Below are 10,265 nucleotides of genomic sequence, written 5' to 3' on the forward strand. Positions count from 1 at the left end.
ATCATCTTCTTCGGTCCCTTCCAAGCGAACTATTCTATTTTATTATATGCCTGACAGTATGTTGGGTCCAAGTGACAATGGGACATTAAAGGTATGACCACTGTCTCTCATGATCTCCATGTTGCATTCCACAGAAGACCATGTGCTGGATGGTGGATCAGACCCCAGCTCTGATGCATCTCCCCAGGAAACCATGAAAATAAGCAAAATGTCTTGACTTCACTGCAGCCATTCATTTCTCCAGTGCATTCACACCAGGGAAAGCAGTGACTTTGGCTGCTTTATCATCATCACTAGCAGTCTGTTATAAATGTGGGACAACAAAGACCTCTTGTGTCTTTAACCAGGTGATCAGTTTCTCCAAAGATAACTAGTATCCATGCTGTCTTCTAATGACATCATCACTGTGTTCTGAGGATCCAGATTTAGTATCGTTGGCATTCTTACTGAAAAAAAATCAGACATTTTTCCTTTCACCATCAGAACCGGGGTAGAACTGGAATATACCAACAATGGTCTCCGTGTATCCGAGGGGATATAAGCCAACACAAGTGAGTCATGCTCTGCTTGCATTCTCCCTCTGCAGGCCATAAAAGCACGTAACCCTTCCCCTGACCACAGATTTTAGTTTCTATGTGTTCATGAGGGCTCTGCATTTAGAAGTGAGTTAAGAGGAGAAAGAACAATCATGAGGCAAACTCTTTTTCTGGAACTCCTGTATTTGCTGCATTTTCGTTAGGCTCTTCTCTTGCTGGAAAAGGGGTTTGAGAGGCTTAAAACTTTGTTTCTTTCCTGAAGCCAGCAAAGCATTTTAGTGGTCTTGTATTGAAGACCTTTGTATGCACCATAGCACATCACACCTGGCCTCTACCTAATGTTTTGGTATCTCTAAAGGCAAAGTTGGTGTCATATGTACACTGAGTGATGTAGGAGACAGCATACAGTGCTTAAGAAATCTTCACTGGGATATGAATATGGCCTGTTGCTCCACAGGCTGCTTAATAATCAGTTTGTACAAAGCCCAACTAAGGCACTAACCCAAATGAACAGTATTAGCAGGGTGGTGGGAGTGTAATATCATGCTTGGTGTAGAATCTATCACACATAGCTCGAATGCAAACATACAAATAAGGCAATCAGCACATGAACTAGGTCATTTGACTGTAGTTTATGTAAGAGGAAACAATTTTGTAGGCATGGTTTTGTAGGCATCTTCTAATGCTGGGCCACATGTGCTTTCTCGCTATTTCTAAGCTCCCACACTAATGATCATTAAGCAGAATGTGATGGGCATGAATGGGTGCACCATAAATGCAAGTCAGTCTGCGCTGCCAACAGGGTACCTTAATTTGGGTCATCTTCTAGCTATGATATTGTACAACATGAACATGCCAGTCCTACCAATATGGAAGGCAATGCTCACTATCCACAGGATAACTTTCTATGGCTGGATAGATCAGGTGGTGTCTGGCCAAGTCTGGAGTCATGCCCAAGCCACTCTGGCTGGACGTCCAAGAAATAAAGCTGAGGGTATTTTGCAAGTTGTATTTTGGCACTTGGAAAGAGCTGGATTTCCCTGTAGGCACTGTGAAGGCTTAAAGATAGACAAATCACAGAACCGTGTCTGAGCCAAAATCCACAAAATGTCTTCCCCTGCTTTGATTTCGCTAAGTCTTTCCACAGGGTTTGACATTAAAAAGTCTATACAAGTCTGACTATCTGTGATGTACTTGTCCATGATCCTTAGGTAGTTCCTGCTTTGCTGCACATTTTTCCCATTCATTGATGAGGTAGAGCTGTTAAATCCCCATGATACAGCACACAGTTGGCTTTGCTTTATTTGAACTCATCACTTATTTAAGTCTCTATGAGGATAGACTGACAGAGGTGCAATGGCAACACTGTCTTGTACAGACATTCTTTCCTGTGAATTCAATTCTGTACAACACCCAGATATGACGGAGTATGTCATAGCTGGAATAACTCCAAGGATTCAGAGCACTCATGTATAGCTCTGTTGAAAGGGAAGAAAAAAACAAAACCCGAAGGTGAAAATGTTATTTACTGGCAAAAATTATTTAATATGATTAAATAACTGCAAAATGGGAACTGCAAATAGAAAGGACACCTCAGCATTCGTCTCCCTCCCCATTTTCTCTGCGGCTCTCCTGTCACCCCAGGGAAACATGTCAGCTGGTTGTAGCTACCAAACAATTTGCTCTACTTCATGTTGCAGCCATTTGTACCCCTGGATCCAACTGCCTGTGTCCAACAGCGACCAGTTACCCCAGACGCCAATAGACGGCTTATATTTATTGCTCAGTTAGGTCTGGATCCTGATCTCTGTCCCAAGGAAAGGCCACATCCAAACCCTGCATCTTTTCCAGGTAGATTCTATTGAAGGTCTCACTCTGTGCCACTGTGAAATGGTTCTTCCAGTCCCCACAGATGCCTGAGGAAGGAATATTTTTCTTTCAGAGCACATCCCACTGTACAACTCTCCTTCCTATTCAGTTTTTGGATGCAGTTACCACCCTGAAGAGCTGTACAAAATGAGTAGCCATCCCCATTAACCCAGTTCCTTTAACCTAGGTGCACATCCTGCAGACCAACTGAGGCTCCCCGTGGGTTCCCCAAAACCCAGCACTTTGATGTGGCCCCCTCTACACACCTTTCCTCAGGAACTGGCCTTTGGTCTGGTCCATGATGTCTGCGGGAAGCAAGATGGAGCTGCACATAGGGTTCTGCCTCATGGCTGTGAAAGAGGCATTTTGGACTACTGAGGAGATAGCATCGTCATCCAAATTCTGTCCCAGGAAATGGCAGAGGCGTCTCACGCTGCCTTGCAGGTCCTTAGGGTCACAGAATAAGCCTGTTAGCAGCTAGGGCGACACATCAGCGCATTTGGAGCAGGCGGGTCTGCCAAGATCATTACCTGTTTCAGCTCTTCATAGGTGATGAAGAAGAAATTCTCCCTGTCCTTCATCTGCATCCAGCCTCGGACATGTTCAAACCAGGAGCCATGGGGCACTGATGGGAGACAAAAGGCAGCAAGTCCATGCGGTGATCATGACAGAGCATGATGAGTGCAGGGTAGAGGAGGGTCCACATTAGGCAGGGAGAAGGTAGACATGAAGCAAGATTGAGCAACAGCATCCAGAAATCAAGTGGGACTGGGAGGTTCAGCTATTGCACATGAGCGGTGGGGTCTTCTCCAGCCACTTTTTTGCTGATGTTTCCTTGCTCAACCAGATGTTGTTGAGACAGTGCTGCTTCCTCATCCTGCAAACACAGGAGTATGAGCAGACACAGACCACAGTGGGAAAGGGTTGGGGATGGAAGGATGCCAGGGTCCTGGGTCATGGCCTTAAGGGGTCTGCTGACCAAGACTTCCAAGAGGAAAATGAAATCTGTAGAAGGCAGGCAAATTAAAAATTGAATTGGCAGGCTTTTTTGTGCTTTGCTGAGCACTTCAGCTCTCTCATAGAGGAAGTTTGGTTTCACAGGCATCATCAGTGGACCCTTGGAAAAGATTCTAGAGATAGAGGTGACGGGGAACCCCCAGCATGCCCTGAGCATGCACAAACCACACTCACACTCTCCACTGAGAAAGTCCCTCAAGAACTGCTCAAAGGACACGGGGTCCTCATAGCTGTTGCACATCTTGCAGAAGTAGAAGTAGGAGACAACAACATCTCGAGGATCCCGTAGGGTGTAGATGACCTGGGGGAGAGTGCATACAGGAGTAAAACGCTCAGAGTAGGGGAAAAAATTGCAGACAATGGCACTGGGGTAGATCTGCGAATGGAAGGGTCTGTCAAAGGAGGATCAATTTTGTTCAAGATTCAATAATGTAGACCTCGGGCCAGGGTTGAGGAACACATAGGCTCCCTAGAGCCACTGGAGATTCCCCAGAATATCCAAAGTTGCAGATGTGAGATTGGGGCTTGCACATTTCCTTTCAGAGCATGTGTAGGATGCCCTACAAGGGTCCTCACCCAAGGGCCCATTGTTCTACATGAACGTTTCCCACATGATGGGCAACTGTCCTCCCAGGCTCCCCTTCAGGCACTGCATGAATACCCACCCCACAAAGGCATATACAGGAGATACGTTGGATATATGTTGGATTCTATGATCCCACCTTGGCAGTGGAATGGGAGAAGGACTTGGGGAAGATGTGCCTGGGGAGGTGGCAGGTCAGCAAGCGAGGTGAGGGGTAGCTGAGGGCTGCCTCCAGACCCAGGCGGGTTGAGAACCAAGGCATGCGGTCAGAATTGAGGACAGTTTGGTTCCAGCTGGGGTGGCCGTGGCTGCGAATGAGGCTCAGGATCTCAGTCATCCACACGGTGCCTACCAGGTACAACAGAAATATAAAGCAAGGGATTTGCCTGGGGCTGCAGGATGCATGGACCTCAGCAGCAATGTCACCATCAAGTCTGTTCCCCCAGAAGAAACTGCCTCCTTGCCCATGCACAACCACTGTGCTATAAATATGTATGTATATATATCGATCACCCAAAATATTCCTCTTCCCATCACAAGAGAAGATTCACCTTCTGAACAACAGTTGCACTGCTCCCCAGACCCCAAAAACCTTCTGCCCTAGATCTCCCCACAAAACCCATCCAGAACAACTCCCAGCCTCTCTGTCCTCCCGTGGACATCCCTGTGGTACCAGATTTAGGGTAGGTGATGTTGAAGACGTCATCGTCCCGCACCAGGAACTCATTGTGGGCAAAACTCAAGCTGTGCACGGAGTTGTAGGCAGGAGGGAATTTAATGCCTTTGTATGTCACGTAGTGCACCGGCATTGTGCTTGGATGGGAATTGGGTGCTGCAGCTCTGCAGACCTAGAACGGGGACAGAGAGGGATAGGGCACTGAACTCAAGATAGGAAATTTCTTCCTGCATAACACGTCCCAAAGAGGATCAATTCCATCTCCCAAACATCAGAAGCGCTCTGTGTTACACAATAACACATTCAGATACTCTCCAGTCCTTCCTTATGGGGATCCAGATGAAGGACTACTGGTTCATAAGGCATTTATCAAGCCCTAAGGCGAAATATCTGCTAAGGGGTCAACCTCTCCTCCCCCTCCTTTGCTGCCCCATGTGTTTACCTGCCCTCACAGCTGGGATGGGTGCATAGCAGCTATCTTAGCAAGAGTCTGGACAACCGGGGAGACAGGAGGCAGATGGAAACCCCAAACTCCCTGTTTTCTACACAAAATACAGCTTTGCTCTGCTTCCAGAAGCTGGAGAGAGAATCAAAAGGGGAGGAAAATGGTTTCCTTCTTGCACCATTCTGGAGCAATGATTAACGAGATCCAAAGTCCAGCAGCCACCCCTTTCCTGCAAATCAGTGAGCAAAGCTAGTCCTGTGTGTCCTCTGTCCCGAATCCACTACAAGAACCACACTCCTCTTCTGTGCCTGTATGTTTTCCCATGGAACTCTCCATTTTTCTTCAAAAATATAAAAAAACATTAATGTCTTCCTCCTGCAGTGCCTGCATTTTTTACCATTTATATTTCCCACAGCTGCTCTGAAAAGCCCACTAGCACTTGAGCCTCCCAACTCCCATGAGCTGAACTTTCTCTTCTGTCAAATGAGAAACCTTTGGAACGGCATTAAAGGGAGAGGAAGAGGGAAAGTTCTTCCTCCAGTGCGGCATTATATGGCCTTTGTAGATGCCAGGACAGGGCTGTTTAATGCCATTAATCAGAAGCAAGCAGAACCCAAGCAATACTTCTTGTAACAAGGCAGTCATGTGGTCATATGTTAAATTAAGAGTATTTCCTAAATGGAATGAACCGAGTCAGTTTTTTTCTAGAAAAAAAAGTAGTTTGACAACTTTGTGTAACACAATGCACCGATTAAGTAGATCAAAAAGTAAATAAGATACATAATGCATGTGAAATTTTTTTTGAGAAGTAGTAAATATTTTATTTGCACAGTATAGATGGTTTTTAGGACAAACAACTGAAACAGCGATTTCCCTTTTGACCATGTTTTGTTTTCAATGCAAACAGGAGAAAATGGCATTAAGAAATGTTTAAACACTTCAAAGAGGAATGTTAACCAACCACAGTCACAGTGGGAGTAATAAATGTAATTAACCCCTTTGTTGCTCAGAGTTGAGACAAGTTCAACTGAACTAAAAGCTACAAGGAAGGCTGCAAAACATTACAAAAAACTGTTTTTCCCTTGCAGTCCAAGGGAGAATCCACATCTTTACCTGACAATCTTGCTGTCCTTTTATAATCAGCAGCAGCTAATTAACAGCTGTAGGCTTACCTGCCTCCAAAGAGAAACTATGCTAGCCTAAATGATCATTAAAGAATTGGGCAATTAGTACGTTTGTAAGCATATTCATATAGTTATTTTAAAAATAAAGTCATCATGTCTATTCTAAAAATATGTTTCATCACATTTAAAAGGTATTGAAATACTATCAACATTGTCTGGAGTGTTAAGGGATAGTGAACACTGAAAAAGACAACATTAGGTTGTAGATATTTTGAATTTTTCTTATTAATAAATCATCCACACTGCTGGAGCAAAAGAAACGAAAACTGAAAAAAGGATATTAAACTGCAGCCAGGTCTTTCTATGTTAAACTTAAAGGCAAAAACTATAATTGCCAATGTTTTCAAGTAAAAATAACAGCATGTAACTATTTGAAATTCTATTTTTTATATCACAATTAATAGAAATTTAGGAGAATTTAAGAGCTATGAATGATTTATTGCCTGCTAACGTTTCGGGATAGAATGATGATGTGTGAATAAAGCGTTTAAAAATTTAGAAAGAAACCACAATCATGTCCAGTGAAACCTGAATTCAAAGTAATGTAGAATTCTTTTAAGTCCATTAAGGGAGTTAATTTAAATTACTGCTTTAATTTAAAGTTAATTAATTAATTAGTTACAGTGGAGTTAAGGCTCATGGAAGAGAAAGTATTCATGCTAGAGGGAAGCAGAATTCACACATCCAAGGAGCATGTGCAATCACCCCATTGCTTCTTCTCCAAAGAGATCAAGTTGAGTGGAAGTTAAAAATAAATAAAGCAGCAAAAAAATGTCAGTATCAGGTTTGGAACTGAAAGGTAAAGAAATTTTAATTTTAATTAATTAATTATTTTTTTTCCACTGATCTCACCTAAAAGCTATGCAGTGTGGGGCAATATGAATATGCTGCTGGTTTTGACTGTGCAGTTACAGCAATTCTAAAAACTTTGTCTAATTGTGCGTATCCTCTGATTAGGGTTAGGATTAAGGTTATGTTTAGGGTTTGGTTTAGGGTTAGGGTAAGGGTTATGTTTAGGATTGATTAGAGTTAGAGTTAGTTTCAATTAGGGTTAGCATTAGGATAAATTAGAGTTAGGGTTAGGGTTTTGGTTAGGGTTATGTTCAATTAGGGTTAGGGTTAGGTTTAGGGCTGGGGTTATGATCGGTTAGGGTTAGGGTTAAGGTTAGTGTTAGTGTTAGGGTTAAAGTTAGGCTTAAGGTTAGGTTAAGGTTTAGTGTTAGGGTTGGGATGAATTAGAGTTAGGTTAAGGGTTATCATTTGAGTTAGGATTAGGGATAAATTTAGTATCAGTTAGGATTAGGGTTAGGGTTTGTGGGTATTGGTAAACTTGTCTGGTTTTGATGTGGCTTCTCAAAATCCTCCTCCTCTTGCACTTCCTCCATTCCTCTTTCCTTTCTTTTCTTTTTTCCTCCTGCATTTCTTTTTACTCCCTCCTCAGAGCACATTCATATCTTGGGTCTGCTTTGCCTCTTGGGAAACTCCACTTGAAGAACTGGATCATCCTTGCAATCTCCTGCAAACAATTAAGATCACTTTCCTTGACTTGTTCTTGTGCTGGGGAGACTGACATTTTGTATTTGCAAAGATGTCTGTGAGCCTGGTGATTATGCATGTTACTGGTTTATCGTAAATCTTGATGCCCACAGCAGTGTGGGTGAAAGGCATTTCCAAGGTTCCTCAAAGTGAATGCAGAAGGAGGGGTTTGGAGAACAGGGTCATGACTTGGGCAGTCACGTTGGGCACCAACCCAACAGATGCGTGCTGTTAACGCTGTCTGGGCTTAAAACAAGAGCACAGGGGGGTTCTAGGTACATTTAGAACTCTATTTCTGTTGACATAAATTTGCATATTTTCAAATGGAAAAAGTTGAGCTGCAATCAGACATTCAATTCAAAAATTGGTCGCATCTCTTTACCAGACTGTTATAAGAGAAAAATATCCCCTGCTTCACAGTCATGCCTTATTCATGCCATCACTTTTGGCAGTACGCACATTTGTGAGCAACTACTGTCAAAGATGAAGCACAGGAAGAGTAACATTTTATCAAAAATCTCTGATAAGCACTGTGAGAACTCACTGAGAATGGCAACCACTGTCATTGAGCCAGACTGATACATGAGTGTCACAAACACAAGGTCAAACATCCCACTAGTTTCATGTTTTTGTTACTCTCTCTTTTTTTTTTTTTTTTAATCTTAATAAAAATACTAAGAATTAAAATGTTTTGTTACTTACATACATTAACTATATTATATATTTTATGAAGGCTGCTCCAAAAGGAATGCCTCGTGGTTTAGTGTTTTGGAGCATGATGCTAAAGGCAGATATTGGTGGGATGGCAGTAGAGGTTGAACTTTCCCACCAATATTCTGTTAAATGTTGTTGCTGTGTGACAGATGGCAGCAGAGGGGCAGTCTGACAAAATGGTGTCTGACATGGGAGTAAGTATGAAGCAAAGGGATGATATTCAGTTCCTCCATGTGGAATAAAAAGGTACCCAGTGGCATTCATTGATGCTTGCTGAACGTTTATGGAGACCCGTTGGTGGATGTGAGCACAGAGAGGCGGTGGTGGTTTTCACCATAAGGCATTTCAGCAGTGATGACAGTGACAGCAGTCACATCTGCTTGTGCAGATTTTTATGAGCACAGCATGCAGGCTCTTGTTCATCACAAGTGAAAATTCATAGCAAATGGTGGTGACTGTGTTGAAAAATAGTGATTTGTAGCTGAGAATTTGCCCTACCAAATAGTGCTATTATGCTTTTTGTTCCAGGGGTCATTTCCCATTTAAATGTATGTAAAAAACATTACTTTCAGAGTAACTTGTATATGCAGCCCAAGACAAATCCTCTTCACTCAGTGCAGCCCAGAAAAGCTAAAAGGTTGGATACCCATGCATGTAAAGCAAAGCATCTTAAAACAAGAACACATCCCTTGTGCAACACCTTACCAGCACAACTGCACATTTCTTGCATTGATTTTCTGCTTTTCATCCCCTCTGAAATGTTTGGATTCATTATTTTCCCAAAGCCTCAGGAGTTTCCCCCCAGCAAATGCAACGGCTGTGCTGTTACAAAGTATTATCGCTTGCCATCTTGATGTATTTTGGCTCCAGCATTGAAGGCTGTGTTACATAGTGACTTTATTTATTTATTTATTATTATTTTTTTTTAATGCTTGGCATAGTTTCATCCCATCCTACACACAACAGAAATTAGCCTGGGGCTACTGGCAGCATGCTGCAAACACTGAGCTGAGCAATGGACTCATGGAAGGAGTGCTCCCCTGCATGCTAAGCAGCTGTGGGTAATTATACTTAATTTTGATTGGATTTTTATGGGAAAAAAAATATATTTATGAGTTTTCTTGTTCTCTATTTTGTTGCATTTTTCACCCATGTCTCCCTGATGTTCCATGCAGGGAGCATGGAATTTCTGTCCCTTGCATCAAAAGAAGTCATCCAAAATATGAAGGAAATGCATTTCAGTCCCCTCCAGCAGCAAAGGTGCTAAAGAAGAGACCAAGACAGCCAGGCTCCATCCCTTCCCCTTCCCTGTGCATTGTGTGATAGCCAAGGGAAGGTTTCCATTGAAAGTGTGTTTGTGCCCCATCAGTAGAAAACTACGGGAAACAGAGTTCTCCCAGCAAGAGCTAAACTGATGCCTAAATTTTTAGGGGCATAGAGAAGGAAAAAGGAAAATATTCAAGTGATCCCCCCACCCTCCAAGAAAAGGAGTGTAAGTGGCTGTTTGTAAATACCTATATATACAAAATGCTAAAATGCTCACACTGAGGCAGTGATGGAGATTTGCAAGGACAGCTGATGGTAATCTGAGCAGCCTCATCAGAGCTGTGCAAACAATGGCTCTTTCTTTGAAAGCAGACACATGGACCGTTTTTCTCATTCACTTCTTCAGGGAAAGTAGTCAGAAACTGGACTTGGAAACCCA

At 42.8% G+C, this 10,265-nt stretch overlaps 1 protein-coding gene across 1 annotated transcript; it reads right to left on the reverse strand.

Moving 5' to 3' along the window:
- Positions 1–592: 592 nt before the first annotated feature.
- Positions 593–5,247, reverse strand: SULT2B1 (sulfotransferase family 2B member 1). The gene is made up of 7 exons (XM_424434.8): positions 5,124–5,247; positions 4,679–4,853; positions 4,145–4,353; positions 3,597–3,723; positions 2,936–3,030; positions 2,672–2,852; positions 593–2,452 (listed from the first exon to the last, which is right to left on the reverse strand). The coding sequence occupies exons 2-7, from the start codon at positions 4,812–4,814 to the stop codon at positions 2,313–2,315; spliced, it is 888 nt and encodes a 295-aa protein (XP_424434.3). The 5' UTR covers positions 4,815–4,853; positions 5,124–5,247; the 3' UTR covers positions 593–2,312.
- Positions 5,248–10,265: the final 5,018 nt, after the last annotated feature.

The sequence above is a fragment of the Gallus gallus genome, chromosome 31 (assembly GCF_016699485.2).
Source record: "Gallus gallus isolate bGalGal1 chromosome 31, bGalGal1.mat.broiler.GRCg7b, whole genome shotgun sequence".
Lineage (NCBI taxonomy): Eukaryota > Metazoa > Chordata > Aves > Galliformes > Phasianidae > Gallus > Gallus gallus.

Bases quoted from the DNA above. Each gene is read 5' to 3' on its own strand.
- SULT2B1 (XM_424434.8), bottom strand. From the start codon at position 4,814: ATGCCGGTGCACTACGTGACATACAAAGGCATTAAATTCCCTCCTGCC. The intron at 2,853-2,935 runs GTAATGATCTTG...TGTGACCCTAAG, and splicing joins CCTATGAAGAGCTGAAACAG to GACCTGCAAGGCAGCGTGAG. The intron at 2,453-2,671 runs GTGTGTAGAGGG...TTCCTTCCTCAG, and splicing joins AGGCCAGTTCCTGAGGAAAG to GCATCTGTGGGGACTGGAAG.